This window comes from Cricetulus griseus (genome assembly GCF_003668045.3).
Source record: "Cricetulus griseus strain 17A/GY chromosome 1 unlocalized genomic scaffold, alternate assembly CriGri-PICRH-1.0 chr1_1, whole genome shotgun sequence".
In the NCBI taxonomy this organism is placed as follows: Eukaryota; Metazoa; Chordata; class Mammalia; order Rodentia; family Cricetidae; genus Cricetulus; species Cricetulus griseus.
This window is the reverse complement of record NW_023276807.1, coordinates 199,265,357-199,282,005: the sequence shown is the minus strand read 5'-3', so window position 1 is coordinate 199,282,005 and position 16,649 is coordinate 199,265,357. Positions and strand designations below refer to the sequence as shown.

Below are 16,649 nucleotides of genomic sequence, written 5' to 3'. Positions count from 1 at the left end.
GACCGAAAAGAGGTAGAGTTTGACTTAATCCCAGACCTGAAGGTATCCCCAGTGTTCCCATTGTTTGTTTTTTTTTTTTTTGTCAGCCTTAGTATAAACAGTATTGGGCTCACATCCTTATGTATTGGTACTCCTGTATCTGTGAAATATTTTTTGTAAAGTGATATCTGAGGTCAATGTGTATGTGCACCTCTTTGACAAAAGCCAAATTTGACTTATAGAAAGTTTACAAATATAACTCAGAGGTTGTTTGGTATTAAAAGTGAATGCAGCATCAAGACATTCCACAGCGTAGATGGACCGTGAAGAGGATGCAGAGGAAAAACAAGCCAGTTACAAAAGCCTACCAGGTTGTACGCTTCCATTGCCATACAATGCCCAGATTAGGCCAATGTATAAAATCAGAAGGTAGACGGTAGCTGCAGGGATCTGAGGAAGGTGGGGAGTGAGGAGTGACTGCTTAATGGGTCCTGGTTTCCTCTTGAGAAGATAAAAATGTTCTGCAGTTAGATAGTGGAGATGGTTGCACAGCTCTGAGAATATCATAAAATCACTGAATTGTACACTTTAAGAGGATGGGTTTTATGGTATATGAATTATATCCCAGTGGAGCTGAATGCTAAGAGAAAACAGTACATTGAGTTCTGTGCACCCCTTGCCTGAGTTCCCCTAATGTTCTCAACTGGGAAACAACCGGACAAATTGTACCATAGTTGTCCTGTGGAATATTAAAAATGCAGAACAGCAGGCATGGTGGGGTTTGTTTCCTAAGAAGAGATGTTTAAGCCAGATGTGGCAGTGCACGCCTCTGATCCCAAAGCTTGAGGGGGTGAGGCAGGAAAACCAGGAATTGAAGGCTACTGAGACCCTGTCTAAACAAACAAGATGAAACACCCATTTGTGGAGCTGAAGAGACGGCTCAGTGGGTAAGAGCTCACACTGCTCTTGAAGAGGACCACAGTGGTTCCCAACACCCACCTTGGGCATCCTACAACTGCCCATAACTACAGCTCCAGGGGATGATGCTTCTGACATCCCACCTCTGCTGGCACCTGAACTTCTATTCATCCTCTGCCCTTAGGCGCATATATATATATATATATATATATATATATATATATATATATATATGTGTGTGTGTGTGTGTGTGGTGTGTGTGTGTGTGTGTGTGTGTGTACATATGTATATATATATATGTGTGTATATATATATATAATGAAAATAAATTCTTTAGAAAAATAATCTGTTTAAAAGAAATGAAAATGCCTCATATGTGGGTGTATGTTTTCTTGTGTTTGAAATAGCACACAGAAAGTAGAACTAGCACATGAACACGATGTTTGGGGGCTAGCAACAAGTTCAGTACACTCCTCTTTCTCCTAAGGTTCTCCTTGTTTCCCAGCTTTTCAGAGTTGTGGATTGTAGGCTGGATTGCTCTATGTCTAATATCCACTTATGAGTGAGTACATACCATGTTTTTCTTTCTGTGACTGGATTACCTTACTTCTAATTCTATCCATTTGCCTGCAAATTTCAAGATGTCATTTTTTCCCTCTGAGTAGTACTTATTGTGTAAATGTACCACATTTTCTTTATCCATTCTTTGGTTGAGGGGCATCTAGGTTGCTTCGAGGTTCTGGCTATTACAAATAATGCTGCTATGAACATAGTCGAACAGATGTCCTTGTGGTATGAGTGTGCATCCTTAGGGTATATACCTAAGAGTGGAATTGCTGAATCTTGAATAGGAGGGGAGATGGTGTGTGGGGGAACATGAAGGATCAGGAGGGTCAAGTTGGGGGAAGAACAGAGAAGGAGAGCAAGGAAAGAGATATCTTAATAGAGGGAGCTGTTATGGGCTTGGCAAGAAAGCTGGCACTAGGGAAATCTCCAGAAATTCACAAGGATGACCCCAACTAAGAATCTAAGCAATAGTGGAGAGGCTGTCTTAAATGCCCTTCCCATATAATAAGATTGATGACTACCTTAAATGCCATCCTAGTGTCTTCATCCAGTAGCTGAAGGAAGCAGAAGCAGACACCCACAGCTAAACACTGAGCTGAACTCCTGGGATCCAGTTTACAGAGGGAGGAGTAATGAGCAAATGGGTCAAGACCATGCTGGGGAAACCCACAGAAACAGCTGACCTGAGCAAGTGGGAGCTCACAGACCCGAGTCTGGCAGCTGGGGAACCAGCATAAGACCAAACCAGGGTGTCAGTTGGGGGTGCTTGGACACAGTCTATGGGGCCTCTGGCAGTGGAACCAGTATTTACCCCTAGTGCATGAATGGGCTTTGGGAGCCTATTCCCTATGGAGGGATACTCTCTCAGCCTAGATACATGGGGGAGGGCCTAGGTCCTGCCCCAAATGATGTGACAGACTTTGATGATCTCCCATGGGAGGCCTCACCCTCCCTGAGGAGTGGATGGGGATGAAATGGAGGACTGGAGGGAGAGGGAACTGGGATTGGTATGTAAAATAAGATTGTTTTTAATTTAAATAAAAATTAATTTAAAAAAAAAGATGTTCAGTACATAAAGGTGCTTGCTTGGCTTGAGTTCAATCCCTGGTTCCCACATGGTAGAGAGAGAACCAACCTCAGCTGATTGTCTTTTGGCCTCCATGCATACATTGTGGCTTGCACTTGTACTTTCATTAGTGCACACACATATGCAATAAAAATGCTTTTAAAGGGGCTTGGAGAGGTAGCTCAGTGGTTAAGAGCACTGGCTGTTCTTCCCAGGAATTCATGTCCCAGCAACCACATGGCGGCTCACAACCAACTATAATAGGATCTGATGCCCTGTTCTGGCATGCAGGCAGAGTGCTTAAACATTAAAAAATTATTATTATTATTATTATTATTATTATTATTATTATTATTATTATGCTTTTTCAAGACAGGGTTTCTCTGGGTAGCTTTGGAGCCTATCCTGGCACTCACTCTGGAGACCAGGCTGGCCTCGAACTCAGAGATCCAAAAAATTAATTTTTTAAACCTCAAAAAATGCTTAAAAAACAAAACACCCAAAACTTAAATACTTGTTATTGGAAGTGTTAAGAGTGGAAAAAGAGAGACTGTACATTTGTTTGTGTTTTGTTTGAGACAGAGTCTCATGAGCCCAGGCTAGCCTTGAACTTACTACTATATAACCAAGATTGACCTTGAACTCATAATCTTCCAGTCTCTAACTCAAAAGTGCTAGGATTGCAGGCATGTTGCACCATGTTTGGTTTGCAGTTTGTTTTTATAACCCCCATCTTTAGTTTAACTTAGTAGGTAACAGCATGCAATTTTTCTAATTTCTCATAGCTTAAAAAAAAAGATTAAAGGAAAAATAAGACAAGAGCTACTGCCCATGCTAAATAACTTACCTCTGGTTTATAGGCAACCAGCTGGGTTTTTTAAATTTTATTTAAGATTTATTGATTGTGTATTCAGTGTTCTGCCTGCATGTATGCCTGTAGGCTATAAGAGGGTGCCAGATCTCATTCCAGGGGGTTGTGAGCCACCATGTGGTAGCTGGGAATTGAACTCATGACCTCTGAAAGAACACCCAGTGCTTTAAACTGCTGAGCCATCTCTCCAGTCCCTGATAAATCTTTTTTGTTGTTGTTTTTTGTTTTCCAAGGCACATTCTCTGTATAGCTTTGGAGCACTCTGTAGACCAGGCTAGCCTCCTGAGTGCTGGGATTAAAGGTGGGCACCACCACTGCCCAGCGCCAGCTGGGTATTAAGAGCAACGTGCACAGGGGTTCTGTGCATCTGCTTTAAGGACAGGCAGGGCATGAAGTTCAGAAGGATAGTGGTTGTGGTGGTGGTGGAGGGGGTGAAGTAGAAGTCATGGACCTTGGCTCTCTGTCTTCAAGATTTTAGGATATAGAATACTTACTAAACAGCTCTGTGACTCAGTTTCCTTAACCTTCAGATAGTCTCTTTCATTGGATTGTTGTGAGGGCCAAATGAGATCATGTTTGTGGGGCCCTTAACATAGTGCTCCTTAACACAGTGGTCCCTAAATTATGGCCATCATCATCATCATTGTCATCACCATCACCTATCATAGATATTTCCCAGTTTGTGAAGTAAGACTGACTGTAAGACCTATAAAGAGGCGGTGATCTCAATTTTGACTACTGCTTTCTGAGACACATAGTTTGGGGTACTCCTATGCCAAAATCATATTCCTGCTGTTAATAGTCAGCTAAAATAGAAGACTATTTCCCTACCTCTCTTGCAGCTAGGTGCAGTGAAAGTCTTAGGCTAGACTTCCCCCTGGAAAGCTGCCCTTCTTGACTTCCTTTCTCCTGACTTGCCTATTATCTGGGTCCCGTGATTCATAGCAGAGCCCTGTGAAGATTCTGGATCCTAAGCAACCTTGAAGAAGGATGCTAGACCCTCATGATGGTGAAGCAATGCACAGAAGCCCTCATCTTGGTACCCCTGAAGTCACCATGGTCGCCCCAGATAGCCTCCTTTGGACTTATACACACAAGAGAAAAATAGCCTGCCTGGCTTAAGGGTCTTTTTTGAGTTTTCTGTAAAATGAAGATGAGCCCTAACTAATATACTTCTCATAGAACAGTTGACCTGGGGGTGGAGGGAGGCAAGGCCTGTGACTAGGAGTTAAGACAGAATGATCAAGGAAGCACTTGTGCCTTTCCCAGGGTGATATAAGGACTGTAAGGGTAGCCTAAGGCTGGGCTTGGAACTTACTCATCACCAATGTGAAGCCTGGGCCAGACCTCGTTGACGTGAGTGTACTGGGGACTGCCCTTCCAGAAGAGGCGCTCCAGCTCGAAGGCTCCAGGGGTGCAGTAGTCCTCAGCCTCTCCCTCCTCCTCCTCCTGAAGGGACAGCCTCTTGGCAGAGGGATAGGCATTTGTGAGGCTTGTCTTTGTATCTCCTGATGCCATTTTGGAGCCAAGGGATTTTCTTTCCTTTCTGCATGAAAGAAGGTCAGAATGGGGTTAGCATGGAACAATGGTCATTATAGGAGGAGGTGATGGTGGGGTTAGCATGGAACAGTGGTCATAGAAGGTGAGGGTGGGTTAGCAGGGAATGGTAGACATTATAGGGGTGAGGGTGGGGCTGGCAGAGAATGGTGGGCATTATAGGAGGTGAGGGTGGGGTTAGGGAATGGTGGGCATTATAAAAGAACGTGATAAGGAGCAGAGCTTAATTTGGTGGGTGTGTCCCTCGCCTGCTGTACCCCCTCTTGCTCACCCCAGGCCACACAGGTAAATGAGAAAGGCCATGATGACAGTTAAACGACACTCCCCAACATTCCAGTGTTCACACAGCAAAAGGGCTGGGGGGCTGAGGTGGATTTACAGCAGACACAAGAATAGCTTTGAGCCTAAGAAACTCCCCTAGGCAGCCAGCGCCCCCCCCCCACCCATTATGGTATGTATGTATGTATGTATGTATGTATGTATGTATGTACTTACGATTTTTTGAGACAGGGTTTCTCTGTGTAGCCCTAGCTGTCCTGGAACTAGCTCTGTAGAGCAGGCTGGCCTTGAACTCAGAGATCTGTCTGCCTCTGCCTCGTGAGCATTGGGATCAAAGGCATGTGCCACCACCTCCCAGCCACCTGCTTCTTTCTTTTTTAAAATTTTTTCATTAATGTATTTTTTACATTCCAATTCCAGTTCCCCCTCCCTCTGCTCCTCCGGTTCCCCTAACAACCTCCCATCTGCTCTAAACTAGACTCCCTTAATATAGTTGACATTGGTATGACTGGGACAATATATGAGGCTACTGGCAGTGGTTCCAAGATCTAACTCTAATGCACAGACTGACTTAGTGGAGTCCATTCTATATGGAGAGATAACCTTGCTTGGCCTAGACACAGAGGTGTGGGGGGGTGAGGAGGTGCCTTGGTCCTGCCTCAACAATGTGATAGGACAGACTTAAGTAGACTTTCTAGGGGAGACCTTACCCTCTCCTGCTTCTTTATCTGACTGGAAAGTGCTGGTTTGGGACATTTTGAACCCGATTAGGGAGGCATTTCTGCAGGAAGTGACTGTCCAGCAGAAAGGGCATCTGGCTGAGTCTAGATCTGTGAGGTTTTGGTTCTGGATAGCCATTCCCAGAAAAGGAAATCTGAAGCCTTGGGGCAAAAGGACAGTTGTCTATGTGATCATCAGTCATCTTAGGATAGTTGAGATCGTATCCCTGGCTCTCATACTGAAGTCTGGCTGTTCCTGTCTATTAGAGGGTCAAAAGAGATGTCCCAGCTAGACAGCTGTGTCTACTGGTTGAAAACTGTTTGGGGACAGTTTGTCAGGCTCTGCTGGTGGGATGTGGAAGAAATGTTTCCATTGACCCCTAGGAATCTTGTCTATTTGACAAGCAAATTGGACCTTCATAGCTGCTCATCCACACAGCTCTAAATCCAAAGATTCAACCAACCAAGGATCAAAATACTCAAATGAGAAAAGGGTGCCTGTTCCGGACCTGCATGGACTACTTCCCTGATGAATATAGTTTAACCACTGTTCACACACTGCATTTGTGTATCAGATATCACAAGTAACTCAGAGATGGTTTTAAATCTCCATATGCAAATACTGGGCCCTGCTCCCTTTTGAAATAGGGTCTCCTGTAGCCCAGCCAGGTCTCAAATTTGCTATGTATGGTGGAGTGATCCTGAATTTCTCATCTTTCCCCTACCTCCACAGTATTGATATTGTAGGCCTGTACCACCATGCCCAGTTTGTAGGGGGCTCTGTGCTTAGTAGGCAAGCTCTCTCCCAAGCCAACTGTGCCATTTTATAGGATGGACTTGAACATCTATGGATTTGGGGACCCTAAGGGCCTGGAACCATTCCTCCATGGGTTCTGAGGGACGCCTGTGCTTACAGGGCACTTGTTTTGTGACAGGTGCTATCGTTCCAATTCTTTAGAATCACTTTAAATGCCCTTCCCCTATACTGAGATTGATGACTACCTTAAATGCCATCATAGAGCCTTCATCCAGTAGCTGATGGAAGCAGAAGCAGACACCCACAGCTAAACACTGAGCTGAACTCCTGGGTTCCAGTTGTACAGAGGGAGGAGTGATGAGCAAAGGGGTCAAGACCATGCTGGGGAAACCCACAGAAACAGCTGACCTGAGCAAGTGGAAGTTCACGGACCCCAGTCTGACAGCTGGGCAACCAGCATAAGACCAAACCAGGCCCCCTGAATGTGGGTGTCAGTTGGGGGTCCTTGGAACAGTATGGGGCCTCTGGCAGTGGAACCAGTATTTACCCCTAGTGCATGAATGGGCTTTGGGAGCCAATTCCCTATGGAGGGATGCTCTCTCAGCCTAGATACATGGGGGAGGGCCTAGGTCCTGCCCCAAATGATGTGACAGACTTTAATGATCCCTCATGGGAGGCCTCACCCTCCCTGAGGAGTGAATGGGGGATCGGTGGGGGGCATGGGAGTACTGGAGGGAGAGGGAACTGGGATTGGTATGTAAAATAAGATTTTTTTAATTTAAATTTTAAAAATATTTAAACAATATGACACAGCCTGGAGGGGCTTTGATAAATCCAGAACAACAACAAAAAAAGCATCACTAACCCAGTCTTAAACTCTCTGAAAGGTGTTATTATGCCCACTTTACATATGAGAGAAATGGTCCATTGAAGATGCTTGGCAAAACAGCTTCAGCAGCTGAAAGGGAGGGTGGTGGAGACCACAGTGCGGTAGAAGAAATCAAAGAATGTTCGAAAGGCTGGGAACTTCAGAGAACATCTGGATGGAAGACTACCCAGAATACAACTTGAAAGGCTCGTGCCGCTTAGGAAAGGACATTTTGGACTTACATACTAAAAATAACTCCAGGGAACTCAAACAGTAAACGCTTAAATGGTAAAGAAATTTAAACCAGGTTCACAGTCTGGAGAGATGACTCAGCAGTTTAGAACCTGTATTGCTCCTTCATAGGACCTGAGTTCAGTTCCCAGCACTCGTACATCAGGTGGCTCACAACCACCTGTGACTTGTGCTCCAAGGGGACCCATTGCCTTCATCTCGACATTGCCAGCACCTGCTCTCATGTATGCATTCTACACACAAATACATAATTCAAAATAAATCTTTAAGCTGGGTATGATAACAGTTTAATCCCAATACTGGGCAGGCAGAGGCTGGCAGATCTCTGAGTTCAAGGCCAACTTGCTCTACAGAGCAAATTCCAGGACAGCCAGGGTTACATAGAGAAACCCTGTCTCAAAAAAAAAAAAAAAAAAAAAAAAAAAAAAAAAAAAGTAAACTATTCACAGGTGAAAGGGCCCACCAGGTAAAATGCTTGATATATAAGCGTGGAGGCCTGAGTGCAATTCCCAGGAGCCACATGATGGAGGAAGGAAATAGATGTCAGAGAGTTGTCCTTGGACTTCAACACATGTGCTGTGGTATGTGCACATATAAAATAAAAATATAATTGTATAATGCAAAAATACAGCATTGGAGGGTAGGATATTGATGGAGGTGTGTGAAGGAGGATTGGCTAGGGATGGTGGCTTGGTTTGGATGATAGTTGCAAGGTAGCTACTTGTGGTTGTTTGAATGTAAGTGGCCCCCATAATCTCAAGGAGTGGTACTATTAAAAGGTATGGCCTTGTTGGAGTAGGTGTAGTCTTGTTAGAGGAAGTGTGTCACCACGGAGGCAGGCTTTGAGGTCTCATATATGCCCAAGATACTGTCCAGTATCTCAGACGACCACTTCCTGTTGTCTGCAAGTCAAGATGTAGGACACTTGCTATTTCTCCAGCACCATGTCTGCCTGCACACCACCATATCTCACCAAGATGATAATGGACTAAACACCTGAAAATGTAAGCAAGCCATGACAATGAAATGTTTTCCTTAGAAGAGTTGCCATGGTCATGGTGTCTCTTCACAGCAATAGAAACACTACTGTTTCTCTTTGTGTTTGGGATTCCCTGTGATTAATTTTTGAAAGCTCTGGGCATGGTGAAGCATACCTATGATCCAAAATATTCTGGGAGGAAGTTTCAGACTAGGAATCTAAGAGTTGAGAATGAGACCCCAGTCTCTTAAGACAAGTAAAAAATTTAAAGGACAATGAAAAGCCCGAAACCATTTCACCAGTGATTCGATTCTTACATGTACAGTCGGTACATGAAAAGATCAGTAGCTAACAGTGTCTGCCCATGGGACGGGGCCAGCCTTTGTGATTTCTTCCTTATAACAGCCTTCTTCCTACAGTAGGGTGTGGTGATATATTGCTTATGATTTATTAAAGCCACTGGAGATCAATATTGCAAAGCAGCCCATACTGGTTAGCCATAGAAGCCAGGTACCTTGAATCCCAGTACTCAGGGGACAAAGGCAGATGGATCTGTCAAAATTCAAGGCCACCCAGGGCTACACAAGATTGAATCAGTCTAAAGGAGTAACAGAGCTCAAGCCTTTAATCCCAGCACTAGAGAGGTATAAAAGATAGGAGCAGGGTCTTCAGTATTCAGTCTCAGGATTCTCCAGCCATGTTAAGGAGAGCATAGAAGTCTGGGATTGAAGTCTTAGGTTTGGTGGAGACAGGATCGCCTTTCAGTCTGAAGTAGAGGTAAGAACTAGTGGTTGACTGCTTTTCTGATCTTCAGCTTGAGGTTTGAACCCTAACATCTGTCTCTGGGTCTTTTATTTATCAAATTACAGTAGGGACCACATGGGACAGAGGGGACCCTGCTTTGGAGCCTGCCAGTGCCATTGTAAAGACGGTCTCCACTAGAGTCATTGGCACCAGCTGAAAATACAGACTCCAGGATTGTATACAGGTGGCAGGGGCCTGAGAGTCCGGATTTGAACAAGATCCCAGGAGCATCTATGCTCGCTGACAGGCTGTAATCACTGACCAACATGTGGCTGAAGTGTCAAGAGGAGAGCTGGAAAGAGGCTCCAAATCCCTGTCTTCTCACTGAAATAGGACCCAGGTCATTGGCTCCCAGTACAGATACAGGCCTGGGAAAAGAAGACCTTGGGTCACCCAGAGGCAGAGTTCCTTGGTGTCCTTTATCTCTAAAGTCAATTGATGGACTGAGGGGTGAACCAACGAATGGATGAATGGACAAATGAGAGGAATGGATGGCAAAGGCCTGTGAAGCCTGGCGGAGGACTCTGCCAGAGCTTTGGAAGCAGGACTGAGGCTCCGGTGACCCCACTGGGGTCAGGGGAAGGAAATGCCTCCTTCCCAGGGTTAGTTGATGAGGCCTGAACTTGACTCTACCTGATGGGGTTTCAGAGGCAGGGGGTAATATTGCAAGGCCTGGCTGAAGCTTCTCTTGCAGGAAGCAGCCCAAACTCCTCAGTCTCCTAGGTACATAGTTACAACTTTGTTAGGCACACAGCAGTCTTAATCACAAAGATGTGCTGCTGAGTGCATCCATGGCACACACTCACCTTATTTCTAAGTTAGGTATCATATTCCCAAATACCGTAGTTTCAGGTTCCTTTGAGTCCTGCTTGTCACTAAGGGGACTTGGGAAGATTCGATTTCAGGGAGATGCTAGAGTTCATTCCATTGTGGAACCTCCATCTGCCTCCTTTGATCACTGAAGCTGACCTCACCCTTACTGAGGCCTCTTTCCCCTCATTAGACTGTGGAGGGAACCATCCCTTGCTCGGGCCCTGTGTTTAAAACCTTGGCTGCATTTCGAGACAGAAGAGGAAGTGGTGCGGTCTACCCAGAGCAACTTGGCACTTCGAAGGGGCTCTGGGATCTATTATCCTCCAGTGCAATGCAGGGAATAGAACAAAGCGTGGAGCTGTCCAGAAACCACAAACCTGTCATCTTTCCAAATCCCGAAGATGGCTATGCACCCCCAAACAACCCTGCCCGCACAGCTCCCAAATCTCTCATTCTTTTAGAGGCAGGGAGAGTCTGTTTCCCAGATCACAGCCAAATGGGGAGGGGAAAGCAAACCTCTTCTGTTTGGTTTCCATAGATTCGACCGACCGACCAAGAGATTAACTGCCAAGGTCTCCATGACACACTGTATCAATCACAGGCTAAATGTCATAATGAGAGCTGGGCAGGTTGTCAAGACAGGCTTCCAGATTCCAGTTACAGCTTCATACTTAAAGATGTGGACCTGAGGAATCAAATGCCAGCTCTGAAGGCTTCTTGGCCTGTGTGAGCATCCTTCTCAGAGGAGCAGACGCCAACCCAGGCTCCTTCACAAAGGGGACAGGTGGATGACATAACTAACACGATGGAAGGAAGCAGTTGGATACTAAAGAACAAATGGTAACTTGATTATTAGTGGAAGCAAGAAACATTAGGATATAATAGGAACTGTGCTGCACTATAAAGCCATTCCCCCTTTTGACATGGGACATAGGAATGTAATCCAGATTTTTCTGATATTGTTTAAAGATTTTATTTACTTTGCTGGGTGTGGGGGTATGTCAGTACTTGTGTAGAGGTCAGAGGACAATTAGTGGAAGCTGGTTCCCTTCTTCCACCATTTGGGTTCTGGTGACTGAACTCAGTCTTGGAGGCAAGTATCTTTACCTACTGAGCCATCTTGCTGATTCCTAATTTATTTTTTTAAAATGTTTTTAGCATGTGTGTGTGTTTATATACATGTGTGTGCATGTGTTGTCAGAGGACAGCATGTGGGGATCTGTTTTCTCCTTCTACCATGTGGGTCCTGGGGAATCGGGTTAATAGGCTTGCCAGCAAGTGCTTTTACATACTGAGTTATCTAGCCAGTCCATTTTCTGATGTTTTTATAGAAAGCCAGAGAGCCACCAGAGTTTTATAAAGTATTTTACTTTGTTTTGCTTTTGAGATGGGACATCAGTAGATAGGCTGTGGTTGTCCTAGAAATCACTACATAGACCAGGCATGCCTTGAACTTTGAGCATTCCTCCTACCTCTGTCACCCAAGTACTGGGATTGCAGGTATAAGCCACCATGACAGTTTAAAATCAGATCAAAATCTTTTCTCCAGCCAGGCATGGCGGCACATGCCTTTAGTCCCAGCACTCAGGGGGCAGAAGCAGGTGGATCTCTGTGAGTTTAAGGTCAGCCTGATCTACAGAATGAACTCTAGGATAGTCAGAACTACTACACAGAGAAATCCTGTCTGGAAAAACCAAAACAAAAAATCTTTTCTTCTGCAACAAAGGAAGCCAATTGCAGGTACCCTGTCTGAAAATGATAGAGTGAAGCAGAGAGCCCAAGTGCTCTTAAACAAAGGAGTTTTGAGTTTCCCTGTTGATGGGTAGGTAAATGAAATGGCTTGGAGCCAGAAACTACCAGATAAGGAGTTTCCAGGTTAGAGACATCCATGCACCTATTGAAACTGGGGGCTCCAGATGTCAGCTTGGAGAACCCTGTGGCTATGTCAGCCCTTTCCTTACCCAGCCCTACAGCTATGTTTGTGGTGGTTTGGAGAAATTAAAGAAGACAAGAGGCCAGCCACATATCATGGTGCATGCTAATCTCAGCACTTGGGAGGCAGAGGCAGGCAGATCTCTGTGAGTTTGAGACCAGCCTGGTCTACAGAGTGAGTCCCAGGCCACCTAGGGGTGTAGAGTAAGACGCTGTACTGAGGAGGTCATGGTGGTGGTGGTGGTGGGGAGGTAGTCATTGGTAAGAAGAGACCAAAAGATTATGAAGCAACATAGTCTACATTATGATTGTTTTTTGCAAAGTTACGAAATTAACACTGACTGAGTGCTTGTTGTAGTGCAATGAAATTATGTCTGATTTTGTTTTCTTTTTAAGTAACCACATTCTCTACAGTGTCTGTGATATAAGTGTGTATTACATCAGCATATAGAGGGGAAACATCACTCCAAACCCACATAAATTCTGTTTCAGGGTTGTTATGTATGCAGAAAGTGATTATCCTGAAACTGCTGGCTGCGTTCCTGGGGGCCCTAGAGAAGTTGTGTGTTATCCTACAGGCCTTGGGGCGGCAGTCAGGCCTAGCTTTTCTCATTCTAGTCCCCTGTGCTTCCTGGGAAACCATAGGGATTCCAGTCTGTAGAGGCCCCAAGGCTGGCACAGTATCTTTAGGAAAAGGAAAGCCTGGTAAGCAAGCCCAAGACCTCAAAAGAGGCTGTGCATGGATGTCTTCCAGATGCTTCATGGAAAAGGACCCCCTTCCCCCAAGGAAACTCCTCCCTCTTCTGCCTGCAGATGCAGAGGGCAGGCTCTCCCACTTCTAGTGGCAGAGACAGAGCCTAGGACTTCCTTTCAGCCAGGTCTGGGGTTAGGAGCTAGTGTCCTTAAGGACACTCTGGTGTCATCAGTGTATCTGGGAAGCAGCAGTATTTTCTCTGTGACTGGACCTTCTAAATTAAGCCAAAGCTTTCTTTATATATGTGTGCCTTATATCAAACACAAGACAAGCCTGGCCAGGTCTGTGTGAGAGAAGATTGGGCATGAGTTGGATAGGCTGAGCCACAAAGATCTCTAGTTTCAGGAAGTTTTTGATCTTACAGAATAGTTTATGATTTTTTTTTTCATCTGCTCCTGGGACTGGAGAGAATTGGTTTTTGCTGCAAAAACATGAGTCTGAATCTCCAGGTCCCATGTACAAAGCTAAACATGACTGTATGAGCCTGTCACCCCAGCACTGTGGGAGTGGAGACAGGAGGATTGCTGAGGCTAGCTGCCTGCAGGTCCAGCTCTAGGTTCAGTAAGAGAACATATTTCTCAAAGGACTATGGGAAAGAGCGATAAAGCAGGACACCCAGTATGGCCTCTGACCATGTGCACATGCCACACATATACACCCCACGCATACATGCTATTTTTAAAAAAGTCTGCCCTCTCTTCAGAGATGCCCATGGATATTTGTGTTCCTGGGGGAAAGTTAGTTCAAATTTAAATGCAATGTAAACCACATTGCTTCCTCAACACCACCGAGTGGGATCTGGAATTTTCTCTGAAAGGAGGGAGTGAGGTTGCATAATGACTCTGTTAGCGGAACAATACCTGCTGCTGCATTTTGGATTTGGCAGGAGTGTCCAAATATAAGTACATACATATTTTCAATTTGCCTCAAGTCTTTATGCATCTTAAATCTACCAAAAATGAGCCCAACCAGAACATAAAATCTGTGGGTTTTGGGTTTTTTTTTTTTAAATTAAAACTTGGACAGGGAAACCCAGGAATTCTTGCTGTTGTTGTTGCCTATAATTTAATTCTTAATGTATCATCAGACATAATCCAAGTTTAACAGATTTTTTTTTCATTTAGATTCTGGCAAGTATGTTAACAAGAGGTAATTTTGTGAAATAATATAAAATTCTTTTTATTAAACAAAAAACAGAGAAGCCTTCATTTAAGCGGAAATTTAATATTACTTCTCCAATGGTGTCGATGTCATGAACTCGTTTGATTAACTCTTCAAATAGTTCAAAGTGCTTTGGGTGGTAATTTATGAGCTCCTAATTGATTTTCCCAATCTTGGTTTGGCTGAGGTGGACCTCCTGGAGATGTGAGGGAGCTGGAGGCCCACACTTAGCTTCACTCTCAGACAAAAGAGCCAGCCCAGATGGACATTGCCCAATGGCAGAGGGGGAACTCTGTCAAGGGAGATGAGGTCCATGATGCACGTGACGACTGACCAGGCCAGTTGTGGTTCCTGACTCCCAAGTAGCTGGACCTCTGCCTCCTCTTGAGATGTGTGGGAATGCTGCAGGCATTTCCCAGCATTACAACCTCTTTAAAGAATCATTGCCCACAGACTGTCCCCTCAGAAGAAGCCTAGTGTGGAGAAGGGTTCATATGGAGGGGGGCTTGTAGCCTCTACTGTGAGCCCCTCTAGTTCCTATCCAGACCACTGTTCCTCAATAGATCTGCCTTTCAGTGGCCACACTGGGAAGGCTAAGGACCTTGGCAAGGCTGGGAGCCAAGGCTGCTGTCTCTTAAAATCACCACAGAAGTCCTCAGAGAATCCCAGTACTGACCAGACTCTGAGGAATGAGCTCTCCGGTGGCCTCACTCATTGTATTCAAGAACGTCTGTTCTTGAAACCTCCTAGATGGGGCAAGAGTGCACCACATTAAAACATGAAGGAAAATGGGGCCAGTGAGGCTAAGAAAAATGACATCAGCCAGGCATGGTGACACTCGCCTTTAATCCCAGCCCTTGGGGCAGAGGCAGGTGGATCTTTGGATTTGAGACCAGCCTGGTCTACAGAGTGATTTCCAATCAGCCAAGAACTACACAGAGAAACCCTGTCTCACAAAACCAAAAGGGGTCAGGGAGGAAGAAAAGAAAAAGGAAGAAAATGACACCAAGCTAGTAAGTGGGGGTACTCAACTCAGTGGGGTACAGCGGGAGTCAACTCAGCAGTCTTGCACCCTAACTATGTCGTCAGAGAGCTCACCACATTCCTCGTCAGTGGATGAGCTCATGTGGATGAGTCAGTGCTTCTTTATTTTTTAAAAAAAGATATGTATGTATGTATGTATGTATGTATGTATGTATGTACATGTGTGGGCACACGTGTGTTTGGGTACAGGTACATGTGAATCTGTGCAGCAACCCAAAGTTGGCATTGGATGTCTTTGCTCACTCTCTGCTTTGTTTTCTGAGTTGTCTCTTATTGTACTCAGAGTTCATGGATCCCAGCTAGTCTAGCTAGCCTGCCTGCCCTAGGGGTCTCCTGTCCCCTAGTGCGGGGATAACAAGCAGCTGAGATCTGAATCTGAGCTTTCTGTTTTTGTGCAGCAAGAACTTTAGCCACTGAATCATCTCCCCAACCCTGCCTTTTGGTTTTGTGTGCTTCTCTCCTGATGTTAGGAAGAATTGTACCATGTGCTCTCTTGGGCCTGGGAATCTTATACACGTCATGTCCAGCTTCCTCATGTGTAAATGGGGATAAAAATGGCTGGGGAATGAAATGAAATGAGATCATTTTAGCCCTGCCACATCTGCTTGAAACACACTATACGGAGCAGACTTGGATGAAGAAGGAAGGCGAATGATGTTCTAAACCAAGGGAAGAGAAAGTAGAGAGTCATGTGGCAAGGGCAGAATGTGATGGCAGTGCAGTTATGGAAAATACGAGGGGGGAGGCTGGAGAGATGGCTCAGTGGTTAAGAGCACTGTCTGCTCTTCCAGAGGACCCAGGTTCAATTCCCAGCACCCACATGGCAGCTCACAACTGTCTAACTCCAGTTCCAGGGGATCTGACACTTTCACACCAATACACATAAAATAAATTTAAAAAACAAACAAAAACCAAAGAAAAGTGGCCACAACGAGCCTTAGCACTCTCCTTTGGGTGGTGGAATTCGTTGGCTCCTGTGTGAAGTACAATTGAGGCTTTTCTGAGATAGTTCATTTCCCCTGGACTTGCCAGGCTGCCAGGAGCCCTCACCATCTCTTTACTGTGGAAATGGAAGGCACAGAACCATCCAGGCCCACCAGAACAGAAATCAAACATCATCTGCTCTAGAGACAAGCTAGGGACAAATACAGTTACATCCTTTAGCCCAGCCCCTGGTGCTGCTCTTCCCATGTACACATCCCTGGGTAGCACCCAGAACAGAGCACCCTAAACATCAATGGCACCAGGTCCAAGGCAAGTTATACCTCAGGCTCTGAGGCACATTGGGCTCCAGTGTCTGCCACTATTCAAGCTGTATGACCTAGGGAA

The 16,649-nt window shown here is 45.2% G+C and overlaps 1 protein-coding gene across 1 annotated transcript in view; it reads right to left on the bottom strand.

Moving 5' to 3' along the window:
- Positions 1–4,919, bottom strand: part of Dusp29 (dual specificity phosphatase 29) — a 28,555-nt gene extending 23,636 nt beyond the window's left edge. Inside the window, exon 1 of the mRNA XM_027387492.2 lies at positions 4,720–4,919. Within this exon, the coding sequence (XP_027243293.1) occupies positions 4,720–4,919 (200 nt within the window). The remainder of the gene's footprint in view (positions 1–4,719) is intronic.
- Between the last annotated feature and the right edge of the window lie 11,730 nt (positions 4,920–16,649).